The sequence below is a fragment of the Agrilus planipennis genome, unplaced genomic scaffold (genome assembly GCF_000699045.2).
Source record: "Agrilus planipennis isolate EAB-ADULT unplaced genomic scaffold, Apla_2.0 scaffold143, whole genome shotgun sequence".
Lineage (NCBI taxonomy): Eukaryota > Metazoa > Arthropoda > Insecta > Coleoptera > Buprestidae > Agrilus > Agrilus planipennis.
Window position 1 is genome coordinate 670,027 of NW_020438887.1, and position 20,515 is coordinate 690,541.

General features: G+C 32.9%; 5 protein-coding genes across 16 annotated transcripts in view; 2 read left to right on the forward strand and 3 right to left on the reverse strand.

The window, feature by feature from the left end:
- LOC108737422 (TBC1 domain family member 24) overlaps positions 1-10,038 on the reverse strand; it is a 94,570-nt gene extending 84,532 nt beyond the window's left edge. The window contains exons 1-2 of one of the 4 annotated variants that reach the window (XM_025981701.1): positions 9,471-10,038; positions 7,622-8,198 (exon numbers count right to left, since the gene is read on the reverse strand). In XM_025981701.1, the coding sequence (XP_025837486.1) occupies positions 7,622-8,129 (508 nt within the window). In that variant the 5' untranslated portion in view covers positions 8,130-8,198; positions 9,471-10,038. The remainder of the gene's footprint in view (positions 1-7,621; positions 8,199-9,470) is intronic. The other 3 variants (XM_025981699.1, XM_025981697.1, XM_025981700.1) reach the window with 3 other exon arrangements.
- A 2,573-nt stretch (positions 10,039-12,611) lies between these two features.
- On the forward strand, positions 12,612-15,126 carry LOC112906783 (sodium/potassium-transporting ATPase subunit beta-1-like). Its single transcript, XM_025981691.1, has 6 exons — positions 12,612-12,855; positions 13,116-13,220; positions 13,509-13,675; positions 13,733-13,825; positions 13,899-14,061; positions 15,068-15,126. Exons 1-6 carry the CDS (start codon positions 12,792-12,794, stop codon positions 15,124-15,126), a joined length of 651 nt encoding a protein of 216 aa, XP_025837476.1. The 5' UTR covers positions 12,612-12,791.
- A 1,829-nt stretch (positions 15,127-16,955) lies between these two features.
- Positions 16,956-19,384, reverse strand: LOC112906780. The gene is made up of 2 exons (XM_025981686.1): positions 18,876-19,384; positions 16,956-17,603 (listed from the first exon to the last, which is right to left on the reverse strand). The coding sequence occupies exon 2, from the start codon at positions 17,532-17,534 to the stop codon at positions 16,971-16,973; it is 564 nt and encodes a 187-aa protein (XP_025837471.1). The 5' UTR covers positions 17,535-17,603; positions 18,876-19,384; the 3' UTR covers positions 16,956-16,970.
- A 17-nt stretch (positions 19,385-19,401) lies between these two features.
- LOC108737424 (queuine tRNA-ribosyltransferase accessory subunit 2) overlaps positions 19,402-20,515 on the reverse strand; it is a 5,567-nt gene continuing 4,453 nt past the window's right edge. For both annotated transcript variants that reach the window (XM_025981684.1, XM_025981683.1), the window contains exon 7: positions 19,402-19,486. The gene's annotated coding sequence lies outside the window, so the exon portion shown is untranslated. The remainder of the gene's footprint in view (positions 19,487-20,515) is intronic.
- The window catches only part of LOC108737426 (sodium/potassium-transporting ATPase subunit beta-like), a 3,077-nt gene continuing 2,307 nt past the window's right edge, over positions 19,746-20,515 (forward strand). Inside the window, exons 1-3 of one of the 8 annotated variants that reach the window (XM_025981685.1) lie at positions 19,746-19,914; positions 20,008-20,217; positions 20,294-20,437. In XM_025981685.1, the coding sequence (XP_025837470.1) occupies positions 20,049-20,217; positions 20,294-20,437 (313 nt within the window). In that variant the 5' untranslated portion in view covers positions 19,746-19,914; positions 20,008-20,048. The other 7 variants (XR_003232589.1, XR_003232590.1, XR_003232591.1 and 4 more) reach the window with 7 other exon arrangements.

Genomic DNA, 20,515 nt, shown 5'->3' on the forward strand with positions numbered 1-20,515 from the left:
AACCAGTATTACAGCGGTTGTGGTTACTATAAATTGACTTTTGACTTTTTTAATTTACTATTTTGGTACCCACTGCATTTGGTTTATAGAAGTGTTACACATTATTTTTATTTTGGTTTAGAATTTGTGTTTTTGCTTTACAGAATTTATTATCTAACCATTACAGAACGTTATTTTAAACGTAACTGTAAAGGTCATATTACACGGCGCGTTGAGCGTAGATCGATATTCCACGCGCGCGCTGCCACCGTGAAAAAGCTCGCGAACACGTTACCTGGAGCGTGAATTGGCAATCCACGCGCAGTGTAACAGAGGCTTAAGGTTGACCTTAACCGTAACCCTAAGCGCAACCGTAAAAATCACAACCAAAGATAGCCACATAAAGATAATAAATTTTCTAGACGAATTAACAGCAAATATTTTTTTGATAGCAAACAAAATGGCAGAAACAGAAGCGTTTTTATTAGACCATGGATTATAGAAATAAACCTTTTCAGAAAAGTTTGCAGGGACCTTCAATCAGAAAATATATTATTATCTTTATGTGATTATTAAGTATTTCCTTTATGAACAATTTGATTTAAAAAGTAAAAATAATCGGATAATTTGCGCAGCCCTAGTGCATACATACTTATACCAAAAATGTATTATTTTATTAGAATGAAAGAATGTGAGTGTTGTGAAGCTCCTGCACCGCGCTGTTGCGGCCATTCCGATTCCTTTAGCTCGTTCACGCTAGCTCTCTGTCCCTTCATCTCTATTTTTGATTTTTTTTTTTCTCTCTCTGTATTTACTTTGGGACAGTTTATATAGCTACCACACAACAGGTATTGCATGTCGATGACGATACCATATAAAAACCAAGATTGTTATGATGGTGTGTGTTAACAGTTAGCAGATGACGAATGGTTATCTTCAGGCATGTTGGCTTGATGGACTCGGTTTGTCAACCACCATTATTAAAGAACCAGCATTATCGAGAATTGGTGCATATTTTCCGGCACCAACTCGATTTTTCGAACAATCAGCATTTTTCTAACGTTTTTTCTTTTATGTGTGTGTATATGTACACATATACATGTTATATATATATAGTTCAATGATGCTGTGTGTTATTACAGTTTTAGATGTAAGAAATTAAATTTTTAAATATGGTGTCTATATGTTGCTCGAGATAAGAAAAATTTCAATTACGTTTGTATGTTCGTATTAAAAATCTTAAAGTTGTAATTATCGAATTGTTGGCTACTGTTCCTTCGACGTTTTAGGGGAATGTGTAACGTGTTTAAAGCTCTATATATACTTATGTATGTGTAGGATTTTTTTAAAACACTTAACACAGAATTTTGCTGTTTCTTAACCAATTTTTTGTTCGTTCGCATCACTTACCGGTTTTATTGACTATGTTTCATTATATTTTACGAGTTAGTTCTTCTACCTTTTAAAAAAGTTCTGTATGATTCCTTCAAAACTTTACTGCCATAAACAACAAATTATATTTTTGCAATTTAACATCATCCCGAACTTTTCTCGAGTAGAAAAATAAAGGTGAATTTAGAAAAAAAAGCAAATAAAGAAGTACGAACGGTGTATCAGTTTTCCTCTATTGAATAAGAACCGTACTAGAATGCACTATCACACTACTAATTGTCCTTATTGTAATAGTCTTTTATGAAATGACCACTAAATAAATAAACTAACACTAACAAACAAGTAAATTCCACAACAATCCAAAGCAAACTGAACAACCTGTTAGAAACTACGACATTAAGTGTATTTATTCCCGTCACTTCCAGCAGTGTAATTATACGAGGTTATATCAATATTTAGCTTTTTACATTTAATGAAAACAAAATAACCTTTCTGGACACACCCTTGTATTACTCCACGTGGGGTTAATGAGCCCTGCCAGGCAAAACTAACGCCAGAATGAGCTGGCCAAAGTAGGTCTGCATCTTGTCTCAACTTTTACAACCATAACACATACAGTTGTTTTTGTACACTAGTACGTTATGTTACAAAACCTTTACCAAACGCTGGGTGGTCAGGGTTGTTTGTGCACCGCTTCTAACTATTCCGTAGTCGTTATAATTTCTTTCCTATTTAAAATAGTACTCGACGTCATGGGTCACATTAGGTACACTTCAGTTTACGATCATGGGATTCTCGATTGTGATAGATACGTAGTTTTTCTAACATGTTCCAGTCATCTAATGGACCATAACGCGAGTGCATTTTCTTCGGCTGATCCGTAACTTAAGACCAAACATAAACAATAATATTACCCCAAAAAGCAGCTGATTCCGACCTACTGAAGGTGAATATTTGTCATTTAAATGCTTATAAATAGTACAGAGATCAATAAAGATTTCTCATCTAAGTACGTCAATATTTTTGATTTTTAATTAAAAATTCCAATTAAACGACAACATTCTGAGCACAAAATTTAGTTAATTTAATACTTTAATTAGACATTACTCAGCTACTTTCCAAAAATCGTATCATCAGAAGAGATTGATTCACTGATTTCCATTACAAACATGTCTACGTTAGAGCACTACATTATAATGATTATTATATTATTAATCGGCAAATATTCTTATTATAAAATAATTGAAGGCTTACGTCATCTACGAATCAAACTAGAAAGGAGAGATTGAAACAAGCAAACGCACATTGAACACTCTTGAAATATAGAAAATATGAATTATACCAACATTCTTTTCATACGTGCAAGGGCGTCATCATGTTTATTATGTTCCTTTCCAAGCCTAGTAGGATTATATCAAAACGAAAAAAGGAACCAAGGACAGAACAAGCCCTGATGAGTATATTGTTTATGTCCTCGCTTATTTCTTATCTGTTAAATTATCGAGCTATCGGATTTATGAGATTGTATCTCCTTCTGTCTATCTACAAATAAGTACCTGAAAAAATACAATTATGATTTCCGAGGTATGGGAATCCGTAGCTACAGTGAATCCTGAATTCTACATGCAATGACGCCCCTGTAGACTATTTTAATGTAATAAGAGCTGCGGCAGATATATTCCTTCAATATAATTAAAAATTTGCCGGGTACTTGCGTTCGAAATGTGGTGTTATAGGCGGATGATGAGGATATTGTTCGATATGGCGGTATCCCGCCGGTTTACTAATTTGGTGAAATCACTTCGAAGAAGTAATGGACTGTAGATTTGTTTTATATACAATTTTATTTACACAATACACAATATATACAATGTCGGTTANAAATTACTGGCTTCCTCTTCTAATGTTGAAAGCATTGTGGGCATTTTGCGTTTTCGTCCTGAGGCCCCCCAAAAGAAGAACAGTTTACGTGAGATCTTGGAACATTTTCTGATCTGTAAAATCAAACAGGCACCCATAAACACTACACTAATGCAACAGATAATTATTTTCTATTATCCATAATAAAAACTTAAAGCTTTTAAGGGTTACTAAGCTTTGTTCAAAAGGTTCTGGCAGTTTCGTTAGTTTAAGGTAGTTTTCAGAATACTTTAAGGTACCACGTTATAATTTTCAAAATATGATGCCACCAACGGGATATTCCAATGTTCCGTTCTTAACTGACCACTAGTGTATATGCATATTACCGTCAAAATACTTACGTGGCTAGTTTGTACACTAGCTGGATTTTTGATAGTATACAAACTGTCCAAATGTCTGATTTGACAGATATGCTTAGAATTATAAGATTATGACAACACTCACAAAATAGGTATTGTCGTTGTCATCTATTTCATAATTTGTGAGTGTAGACTTCTTCTACCTTAAACTCAGATCCGTCAAAACAAGACATTTGGACTGTTTATAATATACTATCCACCGAGTTTACAAACTAGCCAAGGAAGTAAGCATATTAACCGTAATAGGTATACAACAATATGGTTATTTTAAATTAATACCGAATTAAATACGAAAGAAAGCAACTCGCTCATAAAAACTGTTGTTATTTACGATTATTTAGTGTAATATGACTAGATATTACGAATGAGGTTTTATTTTTGTAAAAAGAGGATAATAATGAAACTATTCTAACCTAACTGGGAATATCAAGGGTACCTTAGGTGGGTAACCGACAATTTAAATAGAATATTGTGAAATTTAAAATTTTTCTATAGATGTATTTTCCAACTCAAAAAATTAACAAACTAACATAATCGAAGAAATAATATAATATCACCATAAAAACTTTGTAACCAAATAAATAAAACATTTCTTTGTGATAATTTCAATAGCTCAATTTTAAATCTACTCGATATTATTTTAGATGAAATATCAACCCTGTAATTTTATGAAACTTAAGAACCAACTAGGTTTAATTAATTTCTGTTAAATTGTTCGATTTAAAGATTAAATAAAATTTTAATGTAAGTGCCCAAATATATGTACCCACTAAATGGCTAAATGACTATCAAGTCTTGATATTGCTGCATCCCTCGGTTTCTGCTAAATACAAACCCTAGACAAAAAATAAAATAATTTCGGGATCATACATATAGTTACGGNCTTTTGAATGAAATTTTTTCACTATAATTACAACTCTAAGGAAACTTTTAAGCTTCTTTTGGCTTTCAAATAGTCAATATATATAAAGTGAAACTTTTTGCAAGTACTAGAACTTCAGGAGTTTGGAGTAAGTTCGAAGCAAGGTTTGTTTATGTGACAATTGCTAATTTCAGAGTAAATAATGAATTAAAATGATTCGATACCGTCAATCATCATTCATAAAAAACCTGAGTTATCCTGGCGTTCATGTTAATTTCATTGATTGCTAGTTTTCCGATGACGACGAATGCCAAATACAACATTTTTACTTCGATATATTGGTGGCCTCAGGAGTTCCCAGGCCCGTTGTTATTTGTATACTATTTGTCATGATTTAAATTTAATTTTTCAATTTTTCTGTATGTGGATGATCTGAAATTATTCTTGAAAGTGAAATCGCTGGACGATTGCTTATTACTTTTTTAATTGAATTTCGGTTCTTAGTAGGATGAGAATAAAATGACATGAAGTACATTTGGAAACAGCGTCAGTATTGAAAGATACTGGACTCCGTTTTATGAAATTAATATTAAAAAAAGTAAGTGACACACTTTTTATAAGAGTGTAATATAGAATAATAATGTAGGGTGTGTTCTTTGACTGAATAACACTCACTTTTAATATACATTACAAGAGTCCTGCGACCAATTTGATTGTAATTATTAAATTACCAAGAGCAGACGTCAAAATTAGTCCATCCTGAATACAGGATGTTGCATGACGATATCTTATAGTTATTCTGAAGACATTTTTAAAGAAAATAAAAACCTAAAAACCATCATACAGAAAGATTCCTTTTCCAGATACAGGCTTTTTATGCTTTTATTGGTAAAACATTGAAATATTTCTTAAACTTTGCTGTATTTATGTCACTATGGAATTCCAGTTTTTCCACGTCAACAATAATGACTAATAATTCTTTATTTATTAGTAATTATTTTTAAATTAAAAAACCTCCGCACTTTTCGATATTTTATCATTGCATGTACCGTTTTCTAAGATCAAAACATCCTGTATATCTAAATAGGTATGTAAATATTTTGGCCCTCGAAAGGAAAATTCGTCTGGGAGAAGTTGCATCGTTGAAAAACATGTATCTACAATAAGTTAGGACTGTGGGTTATTCCTAAATGTTTATAATTAAACATTAGCCAAGAAATGAATATGCACTTAAAATCGCGCAGGTCTACTACACAAACGCCTACACACACGCATACATGAGTGTCATAAATTTTACTTAATTAACCTGATGACCGAAAATTACCTAGACGTTTCAGTAATAACAGGAAATAACAGTGAATACTGCTACACCTATGCGCAACAAAACACTTTTTTGGTATTTCAAAACTGTCCAAATAATAAGCAACCATACATATTACTTTATATAAGTAAATTTTATTCGAACTTTTTTGATGTCAGTGTATAAAGAAACCTAAGAATTTGAATTGGATATTTATGATGAGAATCTATAGTTGCCCCATGAATCTCCCTGTGGATGTATTATACCAAAAGAGCACATATATAATTATGAAAACATTGTGCTTACTGTCAAAACATTACAATTACTGTAGTTTATTAGCACACAATTCTATGAAAACAAGATATTCAAATATTTCTCTATTGATTTACATAACTTGTTAAATGATAAAATTACTTTTGACTTTTTCATATATTTTATTGGATATACTAATGGAGACTTATATTCCTTATTTTAAAAATTAAAAATAATCTTTTAGAAGGTCGTTTCGCCAATTATTATTTTATGTAGGCACTAAAAATACCTAAATGTTGGTCTTCAAAACAAGACACGTTTAGCATTGTTCTAGAGTAGCACCTTTTTTTTTATTAAAATAAGAGAATAAAAAACTAATCAAAAATTTTTATAAGAATTTAAAATTGTTAAAACTTTAAGTAAAAGATTAATATTATAATAAAAATTATAAATCAATTTCCGCGTAGTGCTATTGGTTTATACAGTAACATGCTATGTACTATTGGTTTATACAGTAATATGCTATATGTAAATTTTTATGCAAAACTAAATAAAGAAGAGTGTATTTATCTAAGGAAACAATTACTTCTAGCGTCGATTTCACCAGGCTACTATTGTTGCTAGTTTTACAGTGCCTTATTTTTAGAACAGGAAGGTTTATAAAGGAAATATATATCTGAGATAACGGACGATTGGACATTCTGGAATTAGTTAAATATTGATATTTCTAACAAAAGAATGAAACAAACTAAATACATTAGCTTTGGTTTGAAGGAATCCTAATTCATATTACGAAATGCTATGCACCTTGGACTTACGATAGGTTAAAATGAGAGCGGATTCCCTGAATGGTTTGTGTGAAGTACTATGTACTAAAAGAGTTAGGTTGGGTTGTAGTGGAAAAGGCTTTCTTGATGTACTTGCTTGCAGAATGGGTTTAGGATACGTTATGGAATTTGCTAATTTACAATAGTGTAGGATGAGAAAGGATTCCCTGCTTGCCTTGTGTGAGTTGCTATGCAGAAAGGGTTTAGGTTACGTTACGGTAGACAAGGCTTTCCTGATTGGTTTATCTGCAGTATTATACGCTATGGGTTTAGGGGAAGTTCTGGNTCAAAAGTGTTATAACATTTTATGTTCCAAATGCCCGTAGGAGTCTGTGGTATAAATATTAATTATTATAACTGGGACACCCTATATATGAAAGCTACATATGTCTGTAAGGACGCGCAGAACACTCGAAAACATCGAAAAAGTTTGACTCAATCATTTAACAGTAAATTATGTTGGGTACTGTACAAGTTGGGGTAAATAAACTAAAACGAGACTTATTTTAGTAACCACTAAAACTTTTCTCAGTGAATTCGTGTTTCTTTTCACTTCTAATTAACGACCGATAGACGTGGGAGAAGCACGTGTCCGCAGGAAAAGGATTTATAAGGGTGAATCTCTCTTTTTTACTCTAATTATTCCTTCACCACAGTATACTTTGAAGTATCGGTTATTTTTGGATAATATAAGTAAACAGAAACAATGAGAGAATAAAGTAAAGCTTACCTGACATGAAGTGAAGGAGGATGGCACAGATTGGATAAATCGTCGGGCTGTAGACAATGTCAGGACAGGAATAACCGAGCACAGACACAACTCTGTCAGCAATACATCTTCCACGATGAGTCAAAAAGTACGAATGACAATGAGACGGTTCGACAAAAGGCGGTAATGATACAGGTTTGTCAGACAGCTCATTGGTTCCAAATACTTGTTTAACCATGTCCCAATAGAATCCATCCATGGATTTACTATTGTTCATGTGCTGAGAACATAAAACTGGCCAAAGGTGTCCCCTTATCGGGTCGTTTACGGGCCAGTTGTTGTTTCTTATGATGTTTTTAACATCTTGCTTCCGGCCCTGATGGACCAATATCTGTATATCGGCAAATGTTTTGAGCGGCTTTTTTGGTGGACTTGGGGGTACCACAGTAATTGCAGTAGTGTCAACGTGCGAAGGGAAGCCGTCGAAATTACTGGCTTCCTCTTCTAATGTTGAAAGCATTGTGGGCATTTTGCGTTTTCGTCCTGAGGCCCCCCAAAAGAAGAACAGTTTACGTGAGATCTTGGAACATTTTCTGATCTGTAAAATCAAACAGGCACCCATAAACACTACACTAATGCAACAGATAATTATTTTCTATTATCCATAATAAAAACTTAAAGCTTTTAAGGGTTACTAAGCTTTGTTCAAAAGGTTCTGGCAGTTTCGTTAGTTTAAGGTAGTTTTCAGAATACTTTAAGGTACCACGTTATAATTTTCAAAATATGATGCCACCAACGGGATATTCCAATGTTCCGTTCTTAACTGACCACTAGTGTATATGCATATTACCGTCAAAATACTTACGTGGCTAGTTTGTACACTAGCTGGATTTTTGATAGTATACAAACTGTCCAAATGTCTGATTTGACAGATATGCTTAGAATTATAAGATTATGACAACACTCACAAAATAGGTATTGTCGTTGTCATCTATTTCATAATTTGTGAGTGTAGACTTCTTCTACCTTAAACTCAGATCTGTCAAAACAAGACATTTGTACTGTTTATAATATACTATCCACCGAGTTTACAAACTAGCCAAGGAAGTAAGCATATTAACCGTAATAGGTATACAACAATATGGTTATTTTAAATTAATACCGAATTAAATACGAAAGAAAGCAACTCGCTCATAAAAACTGTTGTTATTTACGATTATTTAGTGTAATATGACTAGATATTACGAATGAGGTTTTATTTTTGTAAAAAGAGGATAATAATGAAACTATTCTAACCTAACTGGGAATATCAAGGGTACCTTAGGTGGGTAACCGACAATTTAAATAGAATATTGTGAAATTTAAAATTTTTCTATAGATGTATTTTCCAACTCAAAAAATTAACAAACTAACATAATCGAAGAAATAATATAATATCACCATAAAAACTTTGTAACCAAATAAATAAAACATTTCTTTGTGATAATTTCAATAGCTCAATTTTAAATCTACTCGATATTATTTTAGATGAAATATCAACCCTGTAATTTTATGAAACTTAAGAACCAACTAGGTTTAATTAATTTCTGTTAAATTGTTCGATTTAAAGATTAAATAAAATTTTAATGTAAGTGCCCAAATATATGTACCCACTAAATGGCTAAATGACTATCAAGTCTTGATATTGCTGCATCCCTCGGTTTCTGCTAAATACAAACCCTAGACAAAAAATAAAATAATTTCGGGATCATACATATAGTTACGGCAGATGTGTACATTTGATGTTTACAGGCATAAAGAAATTGTACAAAACCGCCATTTCCATGAAGCAGGAACACCTTAAAAAAAGGGGGATGAAATGTACACTTACGTTTGTCAAAAAAACTAACACTTGGCATTGGTGATGAAAAATCCTTTTGTATCCGACATTTACTTGGTGTTAAACAGGGAATCGATTCGCCCTGATTAACCTTTTAATTTGAGTTTTCACGAGTCACTAGTCAGTTTTTCAAAGACTGTTCAACAGGCTACGAGCAAGCACTTGCACAAAAATAAACCAGGGAATGTCTAATTCTAACTAAACACAATATTTCCGAAACGAAAAGTCTACATAGAACCGAATCACGTAACGTTCTGTCACTATTTTGTTTATGAGATAAATGTATGGTAACTGCACACTCATCACATCACCGAAAGAAAAAGTGCCACCTCTACTGCTAGCCGAAATCACTAAACCTCTAGTTCACTATGTTTATGGACTTGTATAGAATTCGTTCTACATCGATAACATGTATTAATAACATTCCGTTCCTCCTATAAAATCCTTCCGAACCGGTTCAACACGACGCTAGAGCTTTAATATACGACTCGCCACTCCTGCTAATTTGCAATCGGGACTACGACAGAAATGAACAAAATTTCGGATACGTCATGCAAACATGTGATGTAAATCATGGCGTCATGGAGGGTCTCTGTACCAAGCTGAAAATATAAACAATATAAAAATTAATTTCAAGTCCCGGAGCGTAGGCAACACACTAAACCGATATGCTTAACTTTGCAAACCTATTTTATCTACTTGCAATACAATATTTAAATATTTCCCTCCATATGCATTTAATTGATAAAGTATTACAGAAAGTCACGCNATAAAGAAGAGTGTATTTATCTAAGGAAACAATTACTTCTAGCGTCGATTTCACCAGGCTACTATTGTTGCTAGTTTTACAGTGCCTTATTTTTAGAACAGGAAGGTTTATAAAGGAAATATATATCTGAGATAACGGACGATTGGACATTCTGGAATTAGTTAAATATTGATATTTCTAACAAAAGAATGAAACAAACTAAATACATTAGCTTTGGTTTGAAGGAATCCTAATTCATATTACGAAATGCTATGCACCTTGGACTTACGATAGGTTAAAATGAGAGCGGATTCCCTGAATGGTTTGTGTGAAGTACTATGTACTAAAAGAGTTAGGTTGGGTTGTAGTGGAAAAGGCTTTCTTGATGTACTTGCTTGCAGAATGGGTTTAGGATACGTTATGGAATTTGCTAATTTACAATAGTGTAGGATGAGAAAGGATTCCCTGCTTGCCTTGTGTGAGTTGCTATGCAGAAAGGGTTTAGGTTACGTTACGGTAGACAAGGCTTTCCTGATTGGTTTATCTGCAGTATTATACGCTATGGGTTTAGGGGAAGTTCTGGATTTAGCTGATTCACGATAAGTTATGATGAGAAAGAATTCCTTAATTGGCTTGTGAGAATTAAGGGTTTAGGTTGGATTGTGGTGGAAAACGATGATTGGCTTGTCTAATATTTTTCTGGTTTACAATAGGTTTTGATAAAAGAGGAATTCCTCATTGGCTTGTGTGAGGTGCTATGCACTTACGATTTAGGATAGAATGCTATGGAGAAAAGTTTCCTGATTGGTTTGTCTGAGTATTATCCACAATTGATTTACGTTAGGTTTTCAAATTAGCTGACGTACGATAAGTTATGATGAGAAAGAATTCCCTGATTGGCTTGCAAGAATTAGGGGTTTAGGTTGGATTGTGGTGATAAAGGATGAGTGGCTTGTCTGAAAGTTAGGGTAGGTTCCGGAACTGCCTGACTTATAATAGGTTATGATGAGCGAGAATTCCTGATTGGCTTGTGAAAATTGCTATGCACTTTAGATTTAAATTTGGTTGGCTTGTTAGAAGTGTTATGCACTACGGGTTTAGAGTAGATTATGATGGAAATGGTTTTACCCGATTGCGAAGTGCTCAAGTTTACTTGCTGAGATAGGATTCTTTGATTGGCTTGTGTGAAGTGCCATTTACGCGTAATGCACTAGCATCTACCATAAATTATGGTGACATGTATGATATGCTATAGACTTGGGTTTAGGTTAGGTTATGATGAGAGAGGATTTTCTGATTGTCATATGATTTAGGTTTGGTTAGGTTGGGAATGGTTTCGTTGATTGCTAAATACATTGTGCAAAATATCAAATAATTTAAAAATAGTTTTCAACGATTGAATGTTTGGTTTCCACAGTCATGTATTCATTCTGTCGATTTGTTTTTTCATTCCCACATCTAGTAAAGCAACAACATATATAGCAGTCAACTGTTATTAACGTTGAGCATATACAATTAAATTTCCGCAGTTTAAAAAAATTCTGTTGTAGTTATAACGGCGTGTGTTTATTTAAATAATAGTGTTTTTTTTTGTTACCTGTACGAGTTAATGTAGCTAATTTTAATGTAGAAACAACAAAAATTAAATAACAGAGTTAGTCAAAACAAAACGATAAAACCTAACATCCATTTCGTGCGTATACAACTTTATTGATCGTTATTACGCGCTGTGAGATAGCAACATACATACATGTAACGTACGTATGAGCTCATATTGTTTGAAATTAATGAATCACATCTGGTTATTCACCTTGATTCGCTTATTTTTAGACAAATTAGGGAAAATTAATATTGAAACAATAAACAAGCGATTAAAACCAAATTATGTAGGTACTTACTTTTCCGTTTCAAAAAGTACCTAAAGTTGCACTTGCTGGAAAACGCCTACTCTATTTATTTATTTTACTGTCTAATTTTCATAAAAAAATGCCTAAATAGCTTACTTTCCCAGTAAGCCTTTGGTAAATTGCCAAATTTAATTAAAATTAATTTATAATTAATGCTCGCCTGTCACCAAACTAAAGGTCTCCGCTAACACGTTTATTAAATGTGTGCGGGACGATTGGACACACGGCTTCCGGGTGCGTGACGAAACTGCGCGCAGTGAGGACACATACAGGGTGTCCCATTTATAATAATTAAAAAAAAAACCATGGCTTCCTGACACAAAATACAACAAAAAAGTGTTATACAATTTTTCAATCCAGTGACAATTGAGCTCGCAAATCGTCTTTGTAAATTTGAACGTACAATTTGTTTCATTACGGGCCTGGATCTAGGCGACTAACGTNATTATTTGTATGACAAAGAGACTAAATATGTATGTGGCAGATCGGGAATTAGTTGGGGTACTAAAAATTAAGTAGCCTTTGTTTATACTTATTTCAAAATATTCGGTTTTTGTAAAAAAATTTCTTCTTATAGTGAAAATTATTGGCTATTATGTATTATTTATCACAGGAGTGTCTTGTTTATTTTCATTCATATTAGGAATTACTCTGTACATGATTGAAAGATCTCCAGTACCCCTTATGCCAAAAACCAAGTATTTAATGGAAAATCCACCTGGTGAGTTAATACCATTTTTTTTAAATAGACCATGGTCGATGAGAGTACAAAAATGGGCCACAAAAATGAGTAAAATTTTCTAAAGAGAAAACGTTTTTTAAAAAACTTATTAACCACTTCATTTTCATAGTGTTATCGGCCGTAGTTTTTTCATTTATATTCAACTTCTTCCTGTTATTTATTATTACGCTAATGATTTTAATTAGCAGTAATTTCATTATTATTTTTATATTATAAACAATAACAATTTTTTTTCGTAGGATTTACTTTTCTTCCTAACAAATATCCTGAAATGCCCCTTATATGGTATTATAATGGTATTGAAAGTAGTGTTCATTCGAAAACAGTTAACGATTTTTTTGAAGGTACGGTTTTAATGCAGTCACATGCGACTTTTATTCATGTCAGTAGTTATTCTAACAATAAACAAGTTGTTAATTATAACGATTTCGAAAACTAATTATTTCTTTAATCCATTGCGTTAAAATGAATAATAAGCATTATTTCGTTTTGAACCACAATTTCCGGATATCTCACCTTTTTCTTGGGAATTATATTATATGTTGGACAAATAATTTCATTTTTCTTGTATTATTTCCAAAACTTTTGTTTGCGCGATATTATTGAAAAATGAAAAACCGTATTTCATGCAGTCTATGACGATGCAGTCTCAAAAAATGCAGACAATTATGTGGATTGTGAAAAAGAAAACCCTAAAGATCACAATAAGAGTTGCATCTTTAGAAGAGATGCTTTAGGTCCATGTGCTCAACCAACTTATGGTTCAAAGTCACCCTGTATTTATTTAAAACTAAACAAAGTATGTTAATTAACCACTATCTTTTAGGAAAACTATTTATTCTGATTTCTGTTATAGCATCCGGGTTGGGTACCAAAATATTATGGTGCTTTACCTGATAAAATGCCAGAAGAACTTAAAAAACTAATAAAGGCTTCCACAAACAGAAAGGTCCGATTTAGTTTTTCTATTTAATATGTCAGATAAAGTTAAAAAAATAAAGCTCCTCCTGTTTTCTTTGAAGAAAATATGGGTTTACTGTCACCCTAATAAACCAGCTGATGAAGATCATTTAGGGAATATCAGTTACTATCCCAATCAAGAAATTCAAGAATACTACTTCCCTTTTAATTTTCAAAAATATTATTTAAGTCCTGTAGTAGCAGTTCAAATAAATGATGTTGAGCGTAAGTTTGCATAAGGAGGAACTGGAACGAAGTAAAGATAGAGGTAGCTATTTTAAATTCAGGAGAGAAATAAAATACTATACCCGTTATCACGAATTTATAACTAATCATGTTACAGTATTATTCACCTCATTAGACACTTCTAATTCTCAATATTAATGATTAAAAATATTACGAAAAAGCAACTCTAAAAACAGAATTAAAAAAAAAATAATAAAGTGAAAACTGAATAAAATAATAGCAAATATCACAAAAGTTTTGCTAGGATAATCTTCATTATTAAAATTCAAAAAATTTAAAAAAGTTCTTTAAGCAAAAGAAAATAAAGTGGGTATTAATAAGTTACCGTTAAGCGTATGTTCCATGAACAATTACATTATCTAATATAGATTATTNTAATAGCAAATATCACAAAAGTTTTGCTAGGATAATCTTCATTATTAAAATTCAAAAAATTTAAAAAAGTTCTTTAAGCAAAAGAAAATAAAGTGGGTATTAATAAGTTACCGTTAAGCGTATGTTCCATGAACAATTACATTATCTAATATAGATTATTTTTATGCTCACATTCTAATTACTTATTCCGGTTCCTCCTTACCTAATCCATTTTACGAATTATACTAAAAGGTGACTATCGAAATCTCTATATGGTGGCACTGGTATGAGAGTTAGTGTTTGAGTATATCCAAAAGATACCATATCACTGAGAGCATCTTCAATACACTGACTAGCTAAGTTTAAATTCGACAGAACATATACCATTTGTGTATTATCTCAGTCACTCTTTACAGGCCAATTTCGGTAGTCTCCTTTACCTGTTTCCATTTAATTTAATTTTTAAGTTATTTTCCTAATTAAATTAAATTATTGCTAAGATTAATTAATGAATTTTTTAAATTTTTAGCGGGTTATCTAAGTGTTGTAAAGTGTTCAGTGTGGGCTGATAACATTGCACCTAAATTNAAATTATTGCTAAGATTAATTAATGAATTTTTTAAATTTTTAGCGGGTTATCTAAGTGTTGTAAGGTGTTCAGTGTGGGCTGATAACATTGCACCTTCATAAAAAAATGCCTAAATAGCTTACTTTCCCAGTAAGCCTTTGGTAAATTGCCAAATTTAATTAAAATTAATTTATAATTAATGCTCGCCTGTCACCAAACTAAAGGTCTCCGCTAACACGTTTATTAAATGTGTGCGGGACGATTGGACACACGGCTTCCGGGTGCGTGACGAAACTGCGCGCAGTGAGGACACATACAGGGTGTCCCATTTATAATAATTAAAAAAAAAACCATGGCTTCCTGACACAAAATACAACAAAAAAGTGTTATACAATTTTTCAATCTAATGACAATTGAGCTCGCAAATCGTCTTTGTAAATTTGAACGTACAATTTGTTTCATTACGGGCCTGGATCTAGGCGACTAACGTCGCTCAGCTGATCTAGTGTGGATGTAACAAGTACCTACCGGGAAGAAGCCGAATGCACTTCCACCTTGTAAAAAAAAGGTAAAAGTGAAAAAGAAATGCGTACCTTTTATAAAAAATGTTTAAATTGTCCGCCATTCGCTTCAATGCAACACTGACAGCGACGTACCCAGTTGCTGCGAATTTTGGCCCAGATACCGGGAATATTTCGAATTATACGATAGGCATTGGTAATGTAACTCACCACCAACTGACGGTTGAATAAGAACCCTACTAGAATGCACTATCACACTACTAATTGTCCTTATTGTAATAGTCTTTTATGAAATGACCACTAAATAAATAAACTAACACTAACAAACAAGTAAATTCCACAACAATCCAAAGCGAACTGAACAACCTGTTAGAATCTACAACATTATGTGCCTTGTTTTCGAGTCACTTCCAGCAGTGTAATTATACGAGGTTATATCAATACTTAGCTTTTTACATTTAATGAAAACAAAATAACCAAAATTGGTCCTTCTGGACACACCCTTGTATTACCCCACGTGGGGTTAATGAGCCCTGCCAGGCAAAAGTAACGTTTAACACATGTGAATGGTCAAAGTAGGTCTGCATCTTGTCTCAACTTTTACAACCATAACACATACATTTGTTTTCGTACACTAGTACGTTATGTTACAAACCTTTACCAAACGCTGGGTGGTGAGGGTTGTTTGTGCACCGCTTCTAACTATTCCGTAGTTGTTAAAATTTCTTTTCTATTTAAAATAACATAATACTCGACGTCATGGACTACATTAGGTCCACTTCAGTTTACGATCATGGGATTTTCGATTGTGATAGGTACATAGTTTTTCTAACGTGTTTCAGTCATCTAATGGACCTTAACGCGAGTGCATTTTCTTCGGCTGATCCGTAACTTAATACCAAACATAAACAATAACATCACCCCAAAAAGCAGCTGATTCCGACCTACTGAAGGTGAATTTTTCTACGATCAGCTGGCAATCGTAATTAATTTGCGATTGTGCAGGGCCGGCATCGAAACTGTTATAATTTTATAATTTTTTATTTTGTTTCAAAAGTCAAAAGTGTTATAACATTTTATGTTCCAAATGCCCGTAGGAGTCTGTGGTATAAATATTAATTATTATAACTGGGACACCCTATATATGAAAGCTACATATGTCTGTAAGGACGCGCAGAACACTCGAAAACATCGAAAAAGTTTGACTCAATCATTTAACAGTAAATTATGTTGGGTACTGTACAAGTTGGGGTAAATAAACTAAAACGAGACTTATTTTAGTAACCACTAAAACTTTTCTCAGTGAATTCGTGTTTCTTTTCACTTCTAATTAACGACCGATAGACGTGGGAGAAGCACGTGTCCGCAGGAAAAGGATTTATAAGGGTGAATCTCTCTTTTTTACTCTAATTATTCCTTCACCACAGTATACTTTGAAGTATCGGTTATTTTTGGATAATATAAGTAAACAGAAACAATGAGAGAATAAAGTAAAGCTTACCTGACATGAAGTGAAGGAGGATGGCACAGATTGGATAAATCGTCGGGCTGTAGACAATGTCAGGACAGGAATAACCGAGCACAGACACAACTCTGTCAGCAATACATCTTCCACGATGAGTCAAAAAGTACGAATGACAATGAGACGGTTCGACAAAAGGCGGTAATGATACAGGTTTGTCAGACAGCTCATTGGTTCCAAATACTTGTTTAACCATGTCCCAATAGAATCCATCCATGGATTTACTATTGTTCATGTGCTGAGAACATAAAACTGGCCAAAGGTGTCCCCTTATCGGGTCGTTTACGGGCCAGTTGTTGTTTCTTATGATGTTTTTAACATCTTGCTTCCGGCCCTGATGGACCAATATCTGTATATCGGCAAATGTTTTGAGCGGCTTTTTTGGTGGACTTGGGGGTACCACAGTAATTGCAGTAGTGTCAACGTGCGAAGGGAAGCCGTCGAAATTACTGGCTTCCTCTTCTAATGTTGAAAGCATTGTGGGCATTTTGCGTTTTCGTCCTGAGGCCCCCCAAAAGAAGAACAGTTTACGTGAGATCTTGGAACATTTTCTGATCTGTAAAATCAAACAGGCACCCATAAACACTACACTAATGCAACAGATAATTATTTTCTATTATTCATAATAAAAACTTAAAGCTTTTAAGGGTTACTAAGCTTTGTTCAAAAGGTTCTGGCAGTTTCGTTAGTTTAAGGTAGTTTTCAGAATACTTTAAGGTACCACGTTATAATTTTCAAAATATGATGCCACCAACGGGATATTCCAATGTTCCGTTCTTAACTGACCACTAGTGTATATGCATATTACCGTCAAAATACTTACGTGGCTAGTTTGTACACTAGCTGGATTTTTGATAGTATACAAACTGTCCAAATGTCTGATTTGACAGATATGCTTAGAATTATAAGATTATGACAACACTCACAAAATAGGTATTGTCGTTGTCATCTATTTCATAATTTGTGAGTGTAGACTTCTTCTACCTTAAACTCAGATCCGTCAAAACAAGACATTTGTACTGTTTATAATATACTATCCACCGAGTTTACAAACTAGCCAAGGAAGTAAGCATATTAACCGTAATAGGTATACAACAATATGGTTATTTTAAATTAATACCGAATTAAATACGAAAGAAAGCAACTCGCTCATAAAAACTGTTGTTATTTACGATTATTTAGTGTAATATGACTAGATATTACGAATGAGGTTTTATTTTTGTAAAAAGAGGATAATAATGAAACTATTCTAACCTAACTGGGAATATCAAGGGTACCTTAGGTGGGTAACCGACAATTTAAATAGAATATTGTGAAATTTAAAATTTTTCTATAGATGTATTTTCCAACTCAAAAAATTAACAAACTAACATAATCGAAGAAATAATATAATATCACCATAAAAACTTTGTAACCAAATAAATAAAACATTTCTTTGTGATAATTTCAATAGCTCAATTTTAAATCTACTCGATATTATTTTAGATGAAATATCAACCCTGTAATTTTATGAAACTTAAGAACCAACTAGGTTTAATTAATTTCTGTTAAATTGTTCGATTTAAAGATTAAATAAAATTTTAATGTAAGTGCCCAAATATATGTACCCACTAAATGGCTAAATGACTATCAAGTCTTGATATTGCTGCATCCCTCGGTTTCTGCTAAATACAAACCCTAGACAAAAAATAAAATAATTTCGGGATCATACATATAGTTACGGCAGATGTGTACATTTGATGTTTACAGGCATAAAGAAATTGTACAAAACCGCCATTTCCATGAAGCAGGAACACCTTAAAAAAAGGGGGATGAAATGTACACTTACGTTTGTCAAAAAAACTAACACTTGGCATTGGTGATGAAAAATCCTTTTGTATCCGACATTTACTTGGTGTTAAACAGGGAATCGATTCGCCCTGATTAACCTTTTAATTTGAGTTTTCACGAGTCACTAGTCAGTTTTTCAAAGACTGTTCAACAGGCTACGAGCAAGCACTTGCACAAAAATAAACCAGGGAATGTCTAATTCTAACTAAACACAATATTTCCGAAACGAAAAGTCTACATAGAACCGAATCACGTAACGTTCTGTCACTATTTTGTTTATGAGATAAATGTATGGTAACTGCACACTCATCACATCACCGAAAGAAAAAGTGCCACCTCTACTGCTAGCCGAAATCACTAAACCTCTAGTTCACTATGTTTATGGACTTGTATAGAATTCGTTCTACATCGATAACATGTATTAATAACATTCCGTTCCTCCTATAAAATCCTTCCGAACCGGTTCAACACGACGCTAGAGCTTTAATATACGACTCGCCACTCCTGCTAATTTGCAATCGGGACTACGACAGAAATGAACAAAATTTCGGATACGTCATGCAAACATGTGATGTAAATCATGGCGTCATGGAGGGTCTCTGTACCAAGCTGAAAATATAAACAATATAAAAATTAATTTCAAGTCCCGGAGCGTAGGCAACACACTAAACCGATATGCTTAACTTTGCAAACCTATTTTATCTACTTGCAATACAATATTTAAATATTTCCCTCCATATGCATTTAATTGATAAAGTATTACAGAAAGTCACGCAGAAAAATTTAATGCTAATTTTGAATGTATTAATTTGAAATATTTTAATTTTCTCCACTAAAACTGAATGACAAAATTAGTTGTAAAATAATTTTATTGTTATTTGTCATATTGACAAACCAAAAATATTTATAGAATGAACATTTGTATCCTTGCTTATCAGTAAAACAGCTTAAATAATTCATACTTCATTCATATGTACAAAGCGATGAGAAATTTGTATTTGTTGATTGGGGTGGGTTTTTACACTTTTACGTTTAATGTAAGGTTTAATTCCTGTGCAAAAAGTAATTTTTTTAGAGTACTAAGAAATATGTATTTTTTTTGGGTGATTTGGAATAATGAACATTTTCAGTTTCAACTTTCCACATTTTCCTAAGAAAAAAATATAGCAGCATGACAAGTCAAGAAAGAATCACTCAATCTATTAGAAATTCTGGCACATCATCTTACTACTCTAGAAGAACCGCTCCAGGTCCTCACGAATCTCGATGGAGGCGATTTAAAAATTATTTGTATGACAAAGAGACTAAATATGTATGTGGCAGATCGGGAATTAGTTGGGGTACTAAAAATTAAGTAGCCTTTGTTTATACTTATTTCAAAATATTCGGTTTTTGTAAAAAAATTTCTTCTTATAGTGAAAATTATTGGCTATTATGTATTATTTATCACAGGAGTGTCTTGTTTATTTTCATTCATATTAGGAATTACTCTGTACATGATTGAAAGATCTCCAGTACCCCTTATGCCAAAAACCAAGTATTTAATGGAAAATCCACCTGGTGAGTTAATACCATTTTTTTTAAATAGACCATGGTCGATGAGAGTACAAAAATGGGCCACAAAAATGAGTAAAATTT